The sequence below is a fragment of the Trichomycterus rosablanca genome, chromosome 6 (genome assembly GCF_030014385.1).
Source record: "Trichomycterus rosablanca isolate fTriRos1 chromosome 6, fTriRos1.hap1, whole genome shotgun sequence".
Lineage (NCBI taxonomy): Eukaryota > Metazoa > Chordata > Actinopteri > Siluriformes > Trichomycteridae > Trichomycterus > Trichomycterus rosablanca.
The window spans coordinates 43,979,417-44,000,294 of record NC_085993.1 but is presented as its reverse complement, the minus strand read 5'-3'; the positions used below and the strand labels follow the sequence as shown (position 1 = coordinate 44,000,294).

Genomic DNA, 20,878 nt, shown 5'->3' with positions numbered 1-20,878 from the left:
TGTGTCACTTCTTGCGAGGCATTCAGTCATTCAAACTTACTCACACCTTACTCACATCTACGTACTGGTATGCACTGTATTTGGAAGTAAAACCACAGTACCAGTTTGATGTTTAATGTTCAATGTTCAAACAGAAAGTAACAAGAATTCAGAATTAAACCCATGCAGACAAGATTGGCTATGTCAAAATGGGATCCCCGAGGCCTTGAGATGGATTGGAATTCTGTGTGGTGTGTGTTAATGAATTGTGCTTGGTGATTCCAAGCAAGGACGGATTAAGGATAGTCTGGGCCCCTGGCCTTTAAAGTGAGCTCACTGTTGGACATATTGTCAGGCATGAAAAGAACATCAAATAGCTCAGTTAAGTGTGTGTATGCATTCAAACTGCTTGAAATTGCTTGTCTTAAATTTAAATAATTGCAAAATTGCTAAATAAATTTGTGTCTCTGCGCTTAAGAGAAATTGAACATAATAATTTTGAAACAATACAAATTCAGAAACATTAAGTAAGGGCCTGAATCGCATATTTGCAACAAAACGTCTGTTATGAAATATGGTAGCTTGCCTGGCAATTTGTAGGTCCCTAGAAAGTCAAGGAGCCATGGTAAACGACTTCTATGGAAGTCAAGGGCCCCATAGCAGGGGCCCTCGTGATCAAGGGCCCTCTGGTAGGGGCTCTCATAACCAGGGCCCTCTAAAAATATGCCCCCCTCTTTCCTAGGACCCCTAATAGCCAGAAGTCGAAGTCAGAGCAGTGCCACAACGCCTCATCCATTTTCATAAGGGGCCCAAAAGCATGGCTAGGGCCCAAAAGCATGGCTATGGCCCCCAAAAGCATGGCTAGGGCCCAAAAGCATGGCTAGGGGCCCCAAAAGCATGGCTAGGGGCCCCAAAAGCATGGCTAGGGCCCCCAAGAGGCCCTGGGGTCAAAGTCCCTAATAGTCAGAGGATCCTTAAAATGGAGGGCCCTCGGAAATAAAAATATATTGTATCATAAATGTTGATAGGCATCGCAAAATGTTTTGGGCCAGGGCCCCCCCGGGGCCCCCTGACCTCAAGGGCCCCTGGGCGCTGGCCCCACTGGCCCGGTCAGTAATCCAGCCATGATTCCAAGGAAGGCAGACCCACTGAGACCCTGACCGGGATAAAAAGAAAATAAAAAGACAATGTAAACATTATAACTGCAAATTACACCACAATGTTTACCTAAATAGTTATACATGCTGTTGCAATGTACAAATGTCTATAAACATTATTCCACCACTAGGTAACAATATGATTGATGTAGTATTTATTGCTATTGCATAGCACAAGTGTTTTCAGTGTGCGCCCTCTTCTGGCAACACCGAGACACAGTGGTTAAAAGTCAAGGAGTCAAAGCCGTAATCACAATGTTCAGATATGCTCAAATGTGCCCCCTAATATACTGATGTAAAATTATAAATAAACAAACAGTGGTACCTTGAAATTCAACGTGAATTGGTTCTGGGAGTGGCATTGAGTTTAAAAGGCGTTGAGTTTCAAGGTATTTTTTCCCATAAGGATGTATGAAAAACCTGTGAATGTGTTCCATGGTCCAGTGGAACTGCATATATTTTAGGCTAATGTGAAATAATGGAGTTGTTTTTGACACTTATACACAAAAAATAACAAATATAATATAAAAAAAACTAAAATACAATTAAAAAACAGTTAAAAATTAATTAAAAAAAATACAATAAAACCTGCACTTTACCTTTACTTCTTTATTGTTTCCTTATGCTTCTTAATTAGTGGAGAGAACTTATGAGCAGCAATAATTAAGAGAGTTTTAGTTTTTCTAGGCGTTCTTTTAATACATCGTCACATTGAGCTTTTTTTAACGATAAGCTTTTTAGACTCTTGGAAAAGCTGATTATCACAGTTTCTCAGAACCTCGAGCTATAACACAAGTTTAAAAGTGAAACAGTGAGGAAAATCCAGCTAAACACATACATGTGGATCATGGCTGGATTACTGACCGGGCCAGTGCCCAGGGGCCCTTGAGGTCAGGGGGCCCCGGGGGGGCCCTGGCCCAAAACATTTTGCGATACCTATCAACATTTATGATACAATATATTTTTATTTCTGAGGGCCCTCCATTTTAAGGATCCTCTGACTATTAGGGACTTTGACCCCAAGGCCTCTTGGGGGCCCTAGCCATGCTTTTGGGGCCCCTAGCCATGCTTTTGGGCCCTAGCCATGCTTTTGGGGGCCCTAGCCATGCTTTTGGGCCCTAGCCATGCTTTTGGGCCCCTTATGACAATGGATGAGGCATTGTGGCACTGCTCTGACTTCGACTTCTGGCTATTAGGGGTCCTAGGAAAGAGGGGGGCATATTTTTAGAGGGCCCTGGTTATAAGAGCCCAGGGGCCCAGACTATCCTTATTCCGTCCTTGATGTGGATGCTTTCAGACTGGATTTGACGGTTATTCCACACAAATGCAGATGGTCTGACATTCGCACTTTGATGACATTTTACCGCACCACCTAATCCGAGCACTAAACAAAGCAGCAGTCGCAAACACAAATGTTGAGTTTAAGGGTACAAATTTCTTGACAAAGTGTGTTGAGTTTCAAAGATTTTGAAATTAGGGGACATTAAGTTACATAGTACCACTGTATTTTACTTAGCTTTGCGTAATATTAGGATCCCTCAGTGGTTGATTTGACAGAAATGTTTTAAATTGACAGGACCACCCCTCAAATTTAATTCATGGCTATGGTCTTGTATAAAGAATTCTAAAAAGAGAGCTTTCAAGTTGCAGTTAAATAACTTACTAATTCCAGATCTGTCAAAAACTTACAATGCCTTGTAAAAAGATGATATTATATAATGATAAATGGGATATATGTCATGGCCTGGTATTTGTATCAATTTTAATAAGTTACAGTTACAGTTTTAACACCCTCAAGAAAAAAACTAGGACAGGGCCAATATAACATCGAAGATTTACAGAGTAGTTAAGCCACACTGTTTTTTTTTTTTTTTTTTTTTTTTTTTTTTTCCTCCCCTTTTAGCGCATCCAATTGTTCAATTAGCATCGTGCTTCCTCTCTGTCTATGCCGAACCCTGCCCTGACGGAGGTGATTGAAGCTAACCCGTATCCCCTCCGAAACACGAGCAGCAGCCAGATGCATCTTTGCCACCCACACATTGACGAGTTTGGCGCCACCTAGCGTTGCATGCGGAGAGACACACCCTAAGGGCACCCTCTCCCATCTCTGTGTAAGCGCCTCCAATCAGCCGGCAGAGAACGCAATCGCATTCTGACAGAGAGAGACCCACATCCGGTTCTTTGTCCCACCCCCCACATGAGCAACCGGCCAATCGTTGCTCATATAGCCACTCAGCTTCGAACCGGTAAAGCAAGGCTGGATTCGATACCACGCTTCTCAGAATCCAGCCCTGGTTGCAGCGCGTTTCTTTTAACCGCTGCGCCACCTGAGCGGCAAGCCACACTGTTTTTACATAAATATTGTCACATGTGCAGAAGTACTTCGTAAAACTGTTGTCACTTAACACAGTCCGCTGCTGAGCGGAAACTCTATTAAGCAAAGACAAAGCCATACATCAATTCTATGCAGAGTTCTCTGGGTCTGAGCTCATTTCAGATGGACCAAAAGAGAGCGGAAACGTGTGATGTAGTCACATGAGTCTGCAAGTTCAAGCTTGCTTAGGAAAATGAACCTCAAGATATCTGTGCCAAAAAAAAGAGGACATTCATGACGGTTATCTGTGAAAAGTGCAAAAGCCAACATCTGTCATGGCATGAATGACTTGAGTCGGAGGTGAGGAAAAAACTGAGTATGTTTTGTGTCTTTAAGAGTGTTTTGTATTTACTTTTAAATCTGGGCCTCTTTATGATTACATCCCTGCTTACCCCTTGCTTTTTAAGTAATTCAAAACAGTAGATCTACAGATTTTATGACTGAGTGGCAGCAAACAAGCCTGATTATCACGTGTAATGGTAAATTTCAACTGCAGTAACAGACACACCCACACCACCATTGCAAACCTGTTTGCAGTAGAAACACTTTCTCTGGAGTAATAAGTAATGCTTTGTTATCTGCTGATTTGATGAACAGATCTGGGTTGGGTATATGCCAGGAATACTGTTTAATTCCAAAAAATAGTTTTTTTTGAGGGGCTGAATTTTTTGGACTAGGTCTCTTAGTTCTAGTGAAGGGAGAGGTATACAAATTTACATACTCTGCTGTCAACAGAGCAAAAATGGCTTTAAAAAACTATACATGCACATCTAATTATAGGGTGTGTCCGGAGCAGTCCAAAACAGGGTGTGACACATTTATATACACTTTAATCGTTAAGAGGTTGTGGACGCATTCCAAAACCATGGGAATAAATATACAATAGACTTAATCCTCCACTGCTCCTGAAATGGCCTCCACATTTTGGTATTTAAATTCATTCAAAAGGTGTTGGACAGGGTTAAGGTCTGGGCTCTGTGCAGGTCACTCCAGTTCTACCACAAACAGGAATGGCATTCTACAAGCTGTTGCAATACATTTTAAAACAGTTTCTTAGAATGATCTGTTTTGCCAAAACCAAAGCAGGCCCTGCAGTCTGCACTGCAATATGTGGTCTCATATTGCAGATGCAGATAAAAAATCATTAAGAAATTCCTCGGTTGTAGTTCCAGATCATTGGACTTCTAAAACATAATTTAATACTGTTAAGCCATTAGTAGAAGGACAGCTTAGTAAGATGTACGCCTGAAAATCTGTATACATAAACCTGGTAATACATCCATTCACCTACATTGGGGTGAAAAGGTAGCCTTTATCTAGCTTCCATGTAGACAATGCAGAGGAAAGCATAACCTGATCACCTCAAGCTAAATTTGGATGAAGGGCAACAGACCCCCAAACATGTGGCTAACTACTGGGTAATGGAACATCCCAACATACCCCCAAAACATGTGACTAACTACTGGGGGTGGAACATCCCAACAGACCCCCAAAACATGTGGCTAACTACTGGGGAGTGGAACATCCCAACAGACCCCCAAAACTTGTGGCTAACTACTGGGTATGGGAACATCCCAAAATACCCCCAAACATGTGACAAACTACTGGGTATGGGACATTCCAACACTATCTCATTTTCTATATTTTATGCACCTGTTAACAGAGGATACTGAAATGCTAAAACCAGCAAGTAAAGTGTCTGTGCAGAACTCTACACTAACTTAACTCTAGAGTTGCAGTTAAAGTTAGGGTATCTAGCTTTTTAGAAAGTGTAAAAACCCAGTAAACCTGGGTGCTAACATACTTTTGACTGTGTAGTTTTGGTCTAGTGAGACACAATGAAACCTATTAAGTAATCATTGAAATTCAGTAAATCACATGATTCAGAATTTCAGTAAATCACATGAAATTCAATACCTCTGAACTTCTGTAATATGAACTGTAGTGTGAGTAAAGAGGAGAACACTAAGGGTGTGTCCTTAGAGACAAACTTTATTATTTTTTTCTGCAATAAAAACAAGTTGCTCTTCTGACAGATCCAGCAGCCAATGTTTTACACCTTTTTATTTGACTAAAGTATAACTGATTATAAGGAATTAGAACACAGCAGTATTAAGTGCAGGTAATAAATGATGGATAAACAGTTGTTTGAGAGAACAAAATTGAAAAATAGCATTTGAAGTTGAAAGTTGGAGGTGCTGTTTTACTACACTAATTATGCCCCGAGTATTATTATGTTTGGATTATATAATGGAAAGGTGTCATAAACAGCTACATAGATCTCTCTCATTCTCAATAAGCCAGTTGAGCTATTTCTTCCTGGCATTTTAGACTTGAAGTTGTCCTCTGTCCACTCAAGTGTGATGGTCGTCTAGTCAGTTTTCATGGTCGTTGAACTGGAGAAGCTTTTCTCACTGGAAGCACGAGCAGTGTGAGATGAAATAATGCTGCTTTCCAGAGACTGGGACATTAAGGCTGCAAGAGACACAACGTTACATCTAAGTTACAAATACAGCAAGAATAAAAATGTTAAGAATTAAATAGGTTATTCATAAAAAAGAGTTTAAAAAAAGGTGTAGAATACAAAGTTAAGAAATAAATAATACAGTGGAACTCACAGGTCTGTCTGGAGATACTGACTGCCTGAATTCCATGAACCAGTCTAGAGAAAGATTCAAATGAATTAAAATATTATTTAATAAAGTTAAAAAAATATTCATATTGTTGAACTGTTGTACTGTAGTATTTTGATTTCTACATCTATATGATCCTTAAGCGTAGATTAGTGGTGTGACTGGTCAACCTTATACATGTGTGACATCATGAACCTTAAAAATGCAGCATTTTTTTTAATATACCTTTTCCCCCCTTTTTCTCCCTTTTAGCACGTCCAATTGCCCGATTGCGTCACGCTTCCTCTCCATTAATGCTGGCCCCATCTCTGATTGAGGAGAACGAAGCTAACCCACACCCCCTCCGACACGTAGCTGTATGCATTTTGTCACCTACACCAGACGAGATCAGCTGCAGACCAGCTCTGTGTACGGAGAGACACACCCTGATCCGCACTCTTTCCCTGTCTCTGTGCAGGCGCCATCAATCAGCCAGCAGAGGTCGTTGTTGCATTCGTTATGAGAGAGTCCCTATCCGGCTTAATACACCACCCCTATATGAACAACAGGCCAATTTTTGTTCATGCGGCTGCTCAGCCCAGCCGGCAGGCAGAGCTGAGACTTGATACAATGTATTCCTAGCTCTGATTTGACAGCGTGTGTTTTTACTGCTGCGCCAAATGCAAACATTTAACCCTTACTGTTATTTTTCCCTGATATATAAAAAAAACACTTGTTTTTATTTCAAAATTATTTAGAACTTTTTTAATATACAGCAATGATTTAATATTAAAAGCCCACCATTGTTGTCAAGCTTTACAGTTATGTTTTTGTGCATGCTGCAAATAAAGTAAGTTTAGATGTTAAAATACATATAGATCAGGGTGGTGGCATGTTATTCACAAATCAAGAATACATTACATTCTACATATGTCATAAGTCTACATATACCTAAATAATAAAAATGGTACATTTTCATACCTAGTACACAGTAGCACTACATTCTTTACTTAAACTTGAGCACATACATGAACAAGACATGCCAGTAGATAGAAGGAGAAATATGTTTGCATTTAAACTAATAACATACACCAGCACAAGTTGTATTCAGCCTGCAAGGTTGCCTAGTTTCTTCCTGGGTAGAAAAAGTCAGTAAATACAAAAAAGAACTAATAAAGCTTCTGGTACTTCAGGGGAAATTTGCTAGATAGCAGCAACAGTCAAATTGAATTTAAAAGTGTATACACTAATCAGTTATAACATTAAAACCACCTCCTTGTTTCTACACTTACTGTCCATTTTATCAGCTCCACTTACCATATAGAAGTGGAGCTGATAAAATGGACAGTGAGTGTAGAAACAAGGAGGTGGTTATAATGTTATGGCTGATCGGTGATCAAGTTTTTTGAGGTGAAATATCAAGTACAAATAATGATTATTGGGATAAAATATCACTTCAGTGCTAATTATTATTATTATCAATAAAAATAATAATAATTATTATTATAAGATGCTTGTGCAGTGTAGTAGTTTATCCCAGAACTCAACAGACCAGGCATCTATACAGACATGTTCGGGTATATCTAAAGGTGGCCAAAGCCCTGCGAGGGATTGGCACTTTGCCAAGGGTGTGTTCATGCCTTGCCCCCAACTGAACTGGAACCACAGCAACCATGAGCAGAATGAAGCAGTAAATGAAAATGAAAGAAAAATTTAAGGTCAGCACAAAGTGCTCCATCCTACCTGCTTTCTTCTCCTTCTAGCAGTTTCCTGTAGGTGGCGATCTCAATGTCCAGGGCAAGTTTGATGTTCATAAGAGACTGATACTCGCGCACTTGCCGGGTCATGTCCCGCTTAGCTTGTTTTAGGGCCTCTTCGAGCTCCTGTATCCGTAGTATAGCCTCTTTTACTGCTGCCTCTCCCCTTTCCTCTGCTTCTCTGACCTTAGCCTCCTGATTCGAGTACTGAAAACAGTAAAGATTATGCATTAGACTTTTCTGATATTATTAATAGGTGTTAAAAGAGAGCTTAATATTTCTTTTTAATAGTTGATGAGTTGATGACAAAAAGCACATATGAACTTCAGTTTACAAGTTTTTAAATAAAAACACTACAACAGCTGCTCAGGTGGCGCAGCAGTAAAACACACTAGCACACCAGAGATGGGATTTCGAATACATCATATCAAATCTCAGCTCTGCTATCCGGCTGTGCTGGGCAGCCACATGAACGACGATTGGCTGTTGTTCAGGGTGGGAAAAGCTGGACCAAGGTTCCTCATAACTGGTGCAATTACGACCTCTCCTGGCTGATTGATGGCACCTGCACAGAGTTGGGGAATAATGCTGATCAGGGTGTGACTCTCCATGCACAGAGCTGGTCCACATATGATCTCGCCTCGTGCAGGTGAAAAGAGGCAGTCGGTACTGATCACATGTCGGTGGGGGCATGTGTGAGTTGCGAAACTCCTCAGTCAGCAGTGGAGGGTTGTATCGGTAGAGGTGAAGCATAATGCAAACAGGGTAATTGGATACGACTAGATTAGGTGAGAAAATTGGGGGGGGGGGGGGAAATCAGAGAAAAAGAGGGAGAAAAAAACACTACAACAAGGTTTTAAATAATTTACATCAAGTATGTTTTCTGGTACAGAATTTTATTTAAACTCTAATTTAATCTCATGTTCTAAATATTTTTCACACTATTTTAATGCTTTATCTAACATAAGAAACATTTAAAGCAATATTTTAGGCATTATTTGAAAATTGTGTTTACTCAAAGAAAAAAAAAAACATTAAAAAAACTGGGAATAAACTGAATAGCTGGGCTGTTAACCACAAGGGACAGTTGGGTTCTCTCTTGCATGACCTTTATTTGAAATATTTCAAATAAAGTTTAGTTAAGATGCTGGTCATAGCATGACATCCACATAAAATCTTTATTAATTACTTCCATCCTACCCCAAAAAGTAAAAAGTCCTAACTATGACATAGTGGGTTTTAGTAAGACAATTTGAAGCATTTGCATTGTCAGCTAGTCCTAGTAATTAATTTTAATAACTGTATGTAAGGGCTGAGGTATCAACTCAGATTTGATGTTCCAGTCAACCATCTTTTATGCTATAAATATTGTGTGTTGATCATTGACAATACTTCAACACCACATGGTACCTTCAAAACTTTAATGTTTTCTAAAACTTAAATGCAGGGTCTTTAAATACAGATATTTTTTACATTAATATTGTTTTTAAATGTAATACAAGATTGATAGTGAAGAAATGTTCACTTCATGTTTGTGCAAGTTTTCTCCGGGTACTCGGGTTTCCTTTCACTCAGGAAACATTCAGGAGCTGGATTAGGTGTTCTGTTCTAGGTGTAAGTGAATAGAAAGTGGGTGTGTGAGTGGGTGTGTGTGCTGCCTTGCATTAGATTCGTGCTTTGTTCAGGGTGTATTCCTGCCTTGCACCCAACCTTTCCAGGTGGAGCCGGACCCATGTAAAATCCCTTATGCTGACAATTATCATGTTTCAATAAGCTAATACTTAACTTTGGTATAATTATCTGGCTATTTTGAGCATGTTGACTTCTAATGTACATTTTATTTTACAGTGTATCACAAAAGTGAGTACACCCCTCACATTTCTGCAAATATTTTATTATATCTTTTCATGGGACAACACTATAGAAATAAAACTTGGATATAACTTAGAGTAGTCAGTGTACAACTTGTATAGCAGTGTAGATTTACTGTCTTCTGAAAATAACTCAACACACAGCCATTAATGTCTAAATGGCTGGCAACATAAGTGAGTACACCCCACAGTGAACATGTCCAAATTGTGCCCAAAGTGTCAATATTTTGTGTGACCACCATTATTAGCACTGCCTTAACCCTCCTGGGCATGGAATTCACCAGAGCTGCACAGGTTGCTACTGGAATCCTCTTCCACTCCTCCATGATGACATCACAGAGCTGGTGGATGTTAGACACCTTGAACTCCTCCACCTTCCACTTGAGGATGTGCCACAGGTGCTCAATTGGGTTTAGTCCATCACCTTTACCTTCAGCTTCCTCAGCAAGGCAGTTGTCATCTTGGAGGTTGTGTTTGGGGTCGTTATCCTGTTGGAAAACTGCCATGAGGCCCAGTTTTCGAAGGGAGGGGATCATGCTCTGTTTCAGAATGTCACAGTACATGTTGGAATTCATGTTTCCCTCAATGAACTGCAGCTCCCCAGTGCCAGCAACACTCATGCAGCCCAAGACCATGATGCTACCACCACCATGCTTGACTGTAGGCAAGATACAGTTGTCTTGGTACTTCTCACCAGGGCACCGCCACACATGCTGGACACCATCTGAGCCAAACAAGTTTATCTTGGTCTCGTCAGACCACAGGGCATTCCAGTAATCCATGTTCTTGGACTGCTTGTCTTCAGCAAACTGTTTGCGGGCTTTCTTGTGCGTCAGCTTCCTTCTGGGATGACGACCATGCAGACCGAGTTGATGCAGTGTGCGGCGTATGGTCTGAGCACTGACAGGCTGACCTCCCACGTCTTCAACCTCTGCAGCAATGCTGGCAGCACTCATGTGTCTATTTTTTAAAGCCAACCTCTGGATATGTCGCCGAACACGTGGACTCAACTTCTTTGGTCGACCCTGGCGAAGCCTGTTCCGAGTGGAACCTGTCCTGGAAAACCGCTGTATGACCTTGGCCACCTTGCTGTAGCTCAGTTTCAGGGTGTTAGCAATCCTCTTATAGCCCAGGCCATTTTTGTGGAGAGCAACAATTCTATTTCTCACATCCTCAGAGAGTTCTTTGCCATGAGGTGCCATGTTGAATATCCAGTGGCCAGTATGAGAGAATTGTACACAAAACACCAAATTTAACAGCCCTGCTCCCCATTTACACCTGGGACCTTGACACATGACACCAGGGAGGGACAACGACACATTTGGGCACAATTTGGACATGTTCACTTAAGGGTGTACTCACTTATGTTGCCAGCTATTTAGACATTAATGGCTGTGTGTTGAGTTATTTTCAGAAGACAGTAAATCTACACTGCTATACAAGCTGTACACTGACTACTCTAAGTTATATCCAAGTTTCATGTCTATAGTGTTGTCCCATGAAAAGATATAATGAAATATTTGCAGAAATGTGAGGGGTGTACTCACTTTTGTGATACACTGTACATGTTTCATTTTTATGTATTTTGTGGAAAAAGAAAATTTTTAAATGGTGCCATACAAGTTAACCTGACCTGACTGGAGTGACATTTAAAGCATTAAATGCATCTCATGACGATATCATGAAATCAGTGCTTGCGGGATGAGTTGACATTTGCATCAGTTATTTGCTTAATCTAGGTTGTTTATTACAAACCCGATAAACCAAAGGCGGCACACCCAGGACATCAGTTCCTGGTGGACAATTCGGCAGGTAAACCCCATTGACATTGACAGAGGTTAATGCTAACCACTCTCTACAGTTCTTACAAATACATCTGTAATACCTGTATTGTGCAGACAGGTCCTGCATTCTTGCTTTGGGCTTATTTAGAAGAATGTCTTTACTGTCGTATTTAATTATACACTTGTACAGTACAATGAAATTCCGTTCTTCACATATCCCAGCTTATTTGAAACTTGAGGTCAAAGTGCCCATGGAACCGAGAGGCCTTGCTAAAGGGCCCAACAGGGAATGACTGGCTGAGTCAGGTTATAAATGGCCAGGATTTAAACCCTCAACCATCGACAAAGCTATTATTGATGCACTGTGGTAAAATAGATATACTCTGATCAGCCTTAACATTAAAACCACCTCCTTGTTTCTACACTTACTGTCCATTTTATCAGCTCCACTTACCATATAGAAGCACTTTGTAGTTCTACAATTACTGATTGTAGTCCATCTATTTCTCTACATACATTTTAACCTGCTTTTACTCTGTTCTTCAATGGTCAGGACCCCCACAGGATCACCACAGAGCAGGTATTATTTAGGTGGTGGATCATTCTTAGCACTGCAGTGACACTGACATGGTGGTGGTGTGTTAGTGTGTGTTGTGCTGGTATTAGTGGATCAGACACAGCAGCGCTGTCCACTCTATTAAACACTCCTACCTAGTTGGTTCACCTTGTAGATGTAAAGTCAGAGATAATCGCTCATCTATTGCTGCTGTTTGAGTTGGTCATATTCTAGACCTTCAGCAGTGGTCACAGGACGCTGACCACAGGGCGCTATAGGCTAAATATATTTTTGGTTGGTGGACTATTCTCAGTCCAGCAGTGACAGTGAGATGTTTAAAAAACCATAAGCACTGCTGTGTCTGATCCACTCATAACAGCACAACACACACTAACACACCACCACCATGTCAGTGTCACTGCAGTGCTGAGAATGACCCATAATAATAATAATACCTGCTCTGTAGTGGTCCGGGGAGAGTCCTGACCATTGAAGAAAAGCATGAAAGGGGGCTAAGAAAGCATGCAGAGAAATGGAAGAGATGGACTACAGTCAGTAATTGTCGAACTACAAAGTGCTTCTATATGGTAAGTGGAGCTGATAAAATGGACAGTGAGTGTACAAACAAGGAGGTGGTTTTAATGTTATGGCTGATCAATGTATAAGCTTGAGTGCAAAGTTATTTTGAAGTATAGACTAGACTAGATTAAACTAGAATATAATTGACCCCATCGGTTATTTAAACAGCTACACCAACCAAAGCCAAAAAGCTTAAAGTCTGGATGTACAAAAATAACATACTACTTATTTATGGGTAACAATGTCAATGGTATTAACACAGTCTTAACAATTTACAAATCTAAATGTATGTAACAATTATTTTGACAAATTACAAAAGCGATCCTGTAACTGCTGCAGATGCTAGGCTTTATAATAAAATAAAAACACTTACCAGTCCCTTGACAGTATTAATTTCAGTCTGTAAGGTTTTGATTTTGCGGGTATATTCTGCAATTTCAGCCTTGGTGATTTTCAGGTTTTCACTACGTGTAGTAACGGTCACCCGCATCTCTTCATACTGTGATACACACATTCACACAAACAAGGTAGATTTTATTTTCCAAAGTGAAAAGTTGTTACAGCTTAGAGGCCAAAAAATAGCTGCACATGTAATATAAGCCAGTAATATTAACATAATGAGACATGAGAGTAGGTTTACCTTCTGTCTGTACCAACTCTCTGCTTCTGCACGGCTGCGGTTGGCGATTTCTTCATACTGAGCACGAACTTCAGCCACAATTGCATCCATGTCCAGGTTTCTGCTGTTGTCCATCTCAACAGTCACTGATGTGTCCTTGATCTGAGATCGCAGCTCATGCAACTCCTATTTAGGTTAATGAAGAGACAGGATGCAGATGTGGATATTACTGAAAGTTTACATCAAGCTGCTATAATAAAATTATTTTAATTTTGGTTGATTGGTTGTCGCAGCACCTACATGTGGTACCACAATGTACATCATTTTTTAAATATTAATAAAGCCTTCATGATAAAGGTCATTAATCTGTTTTTTTTTCCTTTTCAGTTTTGACTTGTTTGTTTTTTTAATACTTAAACACAGGGGGCAATGTGGTATGTATACTGAATGTTACATTTAACTCCTTTGTTTAAGTGAGGTGGTTATCATGATCTACTGTATAAAGGAACTGTCCTTGGGGGTACTCATGATGGGGATGGTTATCTTTCAAATTTATTATAATAATTAGAATTAAAACTTGACAGCTTTGGTCTTGGGGCGGCACGGTGGCTTGGAGTGTAGCACTGTCGCCTCACAGCAAGAAGGTCCTGGGTTCGATCCCTAGGTGGGGCATTCCGGGTTCTTTCTGTGCGGAGTTTGCATGTTCTCCCCGTGTCTGTGTGGGTTTCCTCAGGGAGCTCCGGTTTCCTCCCACAGTCCAAAAACATGCAGTCAGGTTAATTGGAGACACTCAATTGCCCTATAGGTGAATGGGTGTGTGTATGTGTGTGTGTGTCTGCCCTGTGATGGACAGGAGCCCCGCCCAGGGTGCCTTGCGCAAGGAAACAAGGAATGGCCAATGGAATGGCCATATACTGTATCTTATCATGTTAAATAAGAAGATTAAGTACTTTGAAAGTATGGTTACATGTACTGTTTGCTAACCATAGATTATAATTTACTTATACTGTGTCATAAAAACAACAAATAAAAAAAAACATACTGCTTCATAGATCAGTCTTAGAAACTCAATCTCATCAGTCAGGCTGTTCAGCATGGCCTCCAGCTCTACCCTTGTCATAAATGCCTGGTCGGTATCCTGCCAAATAAAGACACATTAGATTATTTACTTGAACACATTTCACATTTTTACCAAAATAATTGCACATATTATAATGCACATATTATTTTACTATATTACAGAAATAAGTGGTTCACAATTGGAAAGATATTAGTTTAGAATTAACAGGTGTGTCACACATACTGTAACTCACCTTTTTAATAAGTACAAATGTATCCTCAGACTTGCTGCGTTTATGGATCTCTTCTTCATACCTATAAGGAAAGTTTGAGTAAAAGATTTAATAGCAGAATAACGCTAATATACTAAAAATTAACAGTAGCTGTGACTAAAGGCCATGCTAATGGATCAAACATATTCATAGTGTTACAGAAAAAGAGCCTTTACATCTGGGTTGCTTGCAAAGAACTAAAAACTATACATGTTTATTATAAACAGGGATGCTTTTCAGCAACATGAACTGAAAAACTAATCAGGGTTAATAAGAAAATGGTTATAAATGGATAACGTACACTAAATGAACAAAAAAATATTGGGACACCCATTTTACTTTTGAATTTATGTGTTTCAGCCACAACAATTACTAACAGGTGCAATAAATCAATAATTTAAATAAAATTTTATTTCTTTAACCTATTTACAGCAATAAGTTAGGGAAGGTTTATAAAGATGTAAAAGAAACTCATTGCCCCGACATCACCTCTACCGAACAACTTTGGAATAAACTGGAACAACAACTTCTTGACCAACATCAGTGCTGATACGTTGATCAGGGTGTGGCTCTCCGTACACAAAGCTGATCTGCATATGAACGCGCCTTGTGCATGTGAAAAGATGTGTCAGAGGGGGCGCGTGTTAGTCTCGCTCTCCTCCATCAGAAGTGGAGATCAGCATCAGTATAGAGAAAGAGTAATGCAATCAGGTAATTGGATATGACTAGATTGGGAGGATAACTGGGAAAAATGAAAAAAAAAAAGTCCACCCAAAGATGGTGTTCTTGTAACGCCTCAGAGTCCATCATCTTTTAGTCTTGCACATGAAAAAATGCAGAACAATTTTAGTAATAGTTATAGCTACTTATTATAGTTATAGCTAGTTATTAAACCACCTTAAATGTATGTGCATGTTTTATTAAAAAAAATGTGTTGCTTAAGGCTTGCACTAAATATGAAATACTTTATTCTACTTGTTTTTCTGATTTGCAGTTTGGCAGCATGGCTTCACTAGTTACTAATTACCGAAAACTGTGTGTATATATGTGTATGTTAGATCACTAAGCAAAAACACAGCCACTGTCTTTAAACGGCTACTTATGGAAAACTGTGTAACAGCAACAGACATGTTAAGGACATGTTGAGGAAATGAGGAGAGCACAAACTACCATCTTGTTCATACACAAGTTTATAGATGCCAGCAGCTGGCCACTGCCAATCTTACTGACAGATGAGACAGGTGTGTTACTCTTTTTCCAGAAAATATATTCCAAAGAATATGTTCTCCTGGACACATCTATAAAACGGACACGCAATTATTTGGATTTAAACCTGCACTTTGATATTTCACTAAACATTCTGGCTCTCTGTCATGTTATGCCAAAAGAACCTTACAGAGCAATGTTGCCATATAATCCTTCTAATTACTCAGCATGACTTTGTTAATGTTTTTAATTTGTACTGACTGTTAAAATGCTTTCATACTTAGATTTAAAATCTTCCACCATGAGCTTTGAGTTTTGCAGGTCAGACTCCAGTCGCAGTTTTTGATTTCCAAGGCTGTCCAGCTGTCTTCTCAGGTTAGCAATGTAGGCATCGAACATGGCTTCTATGTTAGAGTGGCTGGTGGTCTTCTGCTGAAGAAGAGACCACTTGGTCTCCAACAGTTTGTTCTGCTGCTCCAGGAAACGCACCTGTGGTGTGACATCGGAGTATCAGATGAACATTTACATTTATTTGTTTAATCTGCATTCAATTTTCATTCCTGCCCTGAAAATACCTGAGCCAGGTACTGTGGAATACTATTCAGCTGGCTTATGTGGCGTAGCCATGTTATAACATTTAGTTTTGTACTAATGCCAATACAGAGATCTTTCCAGAATGTATATTTTATAAAATGTTAATGTTTGTTCAAGTGTCTTCAGACTGTTATTTTAAACTGTTTAGGTAATTTATGAAGAATAATGCATGTAATAATATGCTTTTCTCATCATTGCCCTATAAAATTCATAAAACAGGTATTACAACACACCTCTAGCTTTACAGTCAGTAAAGATACCAGTTTAATGATACAGACAAATCTACCTATTGCAAACGTCATACTTCTGCCATCCAGTAAAATAAGCATTTACTAAGCATAAAATAAGCAAAACAACACAAAAATACATAAACATAACATTTTTCATTTTATCTTATTTTCCTCAATTGCTTTATCCTTGTCAGTAGGGTTTTATTAATAAACACTGAATACAAGAGTACAACGGGCCAAAGCAGCCCGTTTACAAGTAGCTACTTTCTTGTCCATTTCTTACTGCTAAGAGGTAAAAAAAAGACATTATTACATTATTAATGTTTTATTTAATAGTAGTCAAATATTTCAGACAATTCCACACTACACAAGCATCTTTGCTTTGGCAAAGAGTTTACTTGTGAATCATGGATATCAGACAGTATGACTTGCAGCATGTACTTTGGTTGGACTATAAATTAAGGCTTACAGTATGAGGTAAACTTTGGACCTGTCAGTGACTTGTATTTAACATTCGGGCAATCTGACGCTGACAACGCACTGATTGACACGCCTTTAATAGAGCAAGCCCTAACTGATTCCAGTGCTTTTATATAGAAGCATTTACAACCTTTGTTTAACACACAATGAGCACAAGTGTACACATTAACAACCACAAGTAAATAATTCAATACTTAATGGGCTATTTACTTTTGTTACTTCATTTTGTAGCTTGTTTCGCTTTGTAGTACAGATACCACACAACTACATTTCTGACAAAAGAAAAAGCACATTCTTGTCTTTACTTTGCAGAGTTAAGGTGGTGTTTTTTATCGTGAATAATGGCCTGCAGTTCAGGGTCAATCTTCAGGTTGAGTGGAGCCAGTAGTTACAGCCAGGTACCGTTGTTACTGGGAGAAGCAAGTTTTTCAAGCAATGTTGTTTTTTTGTTTTTTTTTACTTTGTGTTGTGTTTTGTCATAAGTAACTGTTTTGCTGACCGATTAAAAGACATGATGTTAACCGATTAAAAGACAAGTGCATGAATAGTTGAAATTGCACGCAAATAACATTAAGAGTGGAGATCTTGAGATCATTGCAGGTAAACCATGTCTTTATGGACCTTTTTCATACTAAAAAAAAGCTTTCCTCAAACTGTATAGCATGGAATTTATATAATTATTATTTGCAAGCAGGAGATGTGGTTGCAGGAGGGGTGGTGTCAATTAGGAGAGGGATATCAGAATAATTTTGGCCATACAGTATACCAAAGATGCACCCCTGAGGCTACCAGTCCAGTGGCAAGCTAAAGTACACACAGCTAAAAAGTTTTAAAGACTTAATAGAACCAAATAGGAGAATTAACGCAATATGTGGTGATAATTATAAATGTGATCTTTTGCTCTTAGCCATATAATTTGGGTGGGTGTTTGAAGCTGATAACAAGCCTGTAAAATATACTGCTTGGAATTTATGACAGAAAGTGAACTTTAGCCTTTTAGGTGGGTCACTACACAGAACTTGATGGAGGATGATAACAAGGTCATAGAGAATTTTAAAACTGTCAATTATTTTTTAAGACACACACACACACACAGCCCCCAAAATACCTCATGAAAAAAATAATTATTTTATAATTACTAACACCCTTCGAAATTCTTAGAAACAAAATGTAATTAAAACACCTTTCCCATTCATATTTTACACTTTTAAGTTGATCAGTGTCTATAAACTTTTAAGTTCCACACACACTGGTAAGTGAGCTAGCCGAGGATATTAATAAAGAAGGGCGATTCAAACCCGATAACGAGTGAGCGGAGAACCGACTCACTTAATGAATCAAAATAGCGTCGACACATTGTCTGAAGGTAAGAGGGAGATCGCTATCTAAAACTGCCACCGATGCCAGTGCAGTAACCTCTCAGTCCACCAATACACCTACACTCGATCAAAGTCCAATGCTTCTACCCCGACCCTAACAAATACAAAAAAGGAAATAACAAAAAGAGTCGGGTTGATGATCCGAACTCCGAGTTCGCGATGCAAAACTGGAATCGAAATTGAAGGAAAGGATCTGAGATCCACTTACAAGGAACAAAAACCGTTAATAAAGAGAACTTTTGTTTAAATGTAAAAAAGCATCGCATATCCGACCATCTACCTTACTGGATGGGATATTATCAAAGCAAAGGGCCTCATTAAGTAACCGAATCAGCGTTAATAAGCGCTGTACCCCCTGGGACGTGTAGTCCTTTTAGAACTACACTGGGTTGCTCTGAGTTGCGCTTCCTGCCACAGTCGGAAGTGCTCGATGAAAAGCGACCTGTTACAGATACTTGAGTAAAAGTTCTCATATATACAGTCTGAAAAAGTTGGAACTGCAACAAACTTGCCTGGACGAGGACCCAGGTCTATTTTGTACCCGCACATAGTGCAGAGGATAGTAAAAGAGGCAAAAAATAATCCCCAAAGATTACAGAAAAAAGATTACATCTTCAAATGTACCATCAGACACCACCTCCATGGCGCCAGATTGTTCAAAAGGCATGCCATGGAGAAGCATTTACTGGCAGATAACCACAAACAATACTACTACAATTTGCATTGCATGTGCAAAATGTAATCTTATTAAGTGCTTCATTTTACTATATTCTCGGAAACATTAATTGTTGAATGTCTATATGTAACCGAACATATTTCTAGAAACTGACACTGAATTGCAAAAAAAATAATGAAAAAAGTATGTGTTCTAATCCTTTAATCACAGAAAAAAAAATTAAAATCACAATAATGCCCCCTCCAAGCACATGTACACTCGACTTGTTTGTTAATTGTTCATTAAAAATATGAAATTAAAAAAGATTGCTTATTGCAGTGTATAAGCCTGCAGTGTATTAGTCTACACATCACTGTGCCATTACAAAACTCAGTATCACATTTAGACATAGCAGTTCAAAAGGACACTCAAGCATTTTAAATTCAGTAAATTTAAATTCGCAATTAATGACAGAAGAAAAAAAACAATTAAGAGATCTTAAATTGTCTTACTTTATCAATGAAGGAGGCAAATCGGTTGTTGAGGGTCTTGATCTGTTCTTTCTCATGATGTTTAATGGCCTGGAATTCAGGGTCAATATCCACGTTGAGTGGAGCCAGTAGGCTTTGGTTGACCGTTACAGCTGTTACTAAGGGGAACACATTGGAACCTGCACCCACTCTGTATGCATAATTCAGATCACCATCATACAATCCAGAGTTCGCGCTTGAGCCTCCAACAATTTTAAACCCCCCAAATGCAGAAATAGGCCTGCTGGAAGCACCGCCATAGGAGCTGTGCACTGAGTAGCTCTTCCTTGTGATGGTGGAAGCTACGCCTGGGGAGGAACGGCTGCTGTAGGAACCGGTAGTTCTGGTGCTTTTCTGCATAGTGGACATCACTGAACAGCAGATGATGAAAAAGAGATCACAGGGTGGACCAACCTGGATGTGAAAGCAGCCGACTGGTGAATACAGGTCTGTCCATGCTCTTTTATAGAGCGGATTAAAGGCTCTAAAGATTGGTTGATTGTGATAAAAGTTGGGAAAAGGTTAACTTAATATAACCTTTATGTTACACATTAACCATCACTATCCTACACAAGTACTTCCAGTGTAACTGTATTATACAAGCCTCATTCAATAGAAGTTAGATCCAAAAAAAAAAAAAAAAAAAAAAAGCAGTGATTTTTACAGGTGTTTAACTGAAAACAACACAAAAAATATACACATAATTTCCAGAATCAATAAAAACAAGAACCTGTGATTAACTCAACTGGACCTGACAAAGTGCAAAGAAACTTTTAACCAAACTTTGTAAATATTAACAGATTTTTTAAATCTTAAAATAATTTAATTTTTAAATTAAGATTGCAAATAATATTTTCACTGTGTACCATACAAAATACTGTGAATATAGTCAATTCATTAAAAAATAACATTAGGTCCTTAGTTGTTAAGTGATTTTCTTATGGTTGCCACTGACACATTTGTCCCAGCTTAAGGTAATTTGCAGTAACCCATAGATTTATTAATCATATTATTGTTCTGATAGGATTGCTAAGGCATCTGGACAAAATTTTAAGCCATCTCCTATGACCCACACTACTCCCAATGGTTTCTCTAGAAATGTTGAAGGTCTTGGAAATCTTCCTACACACATTGCGTATGAAACTTTACACACCTTCAGTAAATGCTTTTCACTATCTAACTTAC

At 39.1% G+C, this 20,878-nt stretch overlaps 1 protein-coding gene across 1 annotated transcript; it reads right to left on the bottom strand.

The window, feature by feature from the left end:
• Positions 1-5,539: 5,539 nt before the first annotated feature.
• zgc:158846 (uncharacterized protein LOC100009654 homolog) lies at positions 5,540-20,053 on the bottom strand. Its single transcript, XM_062997034.1, has 9 exons — positions 19,676-20,053; positions 16,106-16,314; positions 14,602-14,662; positions 14,331-14,426; positions 13,310-13,474; positions 13,043-13,168; positions 7,866-8,086; positions 6,129-6,172; positions 5,540-5,985 (listed from the first exon to the last, which is right to left on the bottom strand). The coding sequence occupies exons 1-9, from the start codon at positions 20,051-20,053 to the stop codon at positions 5,882-5,884; spliced, it is 1,404 nt and encodes a 467-aa protein (XP_062853104.1). The 3' UTR covers positions 5,540-5,881.
• Between the last annotated feature and the right edge of the window lie 825 nt (positions 20,054-20,878).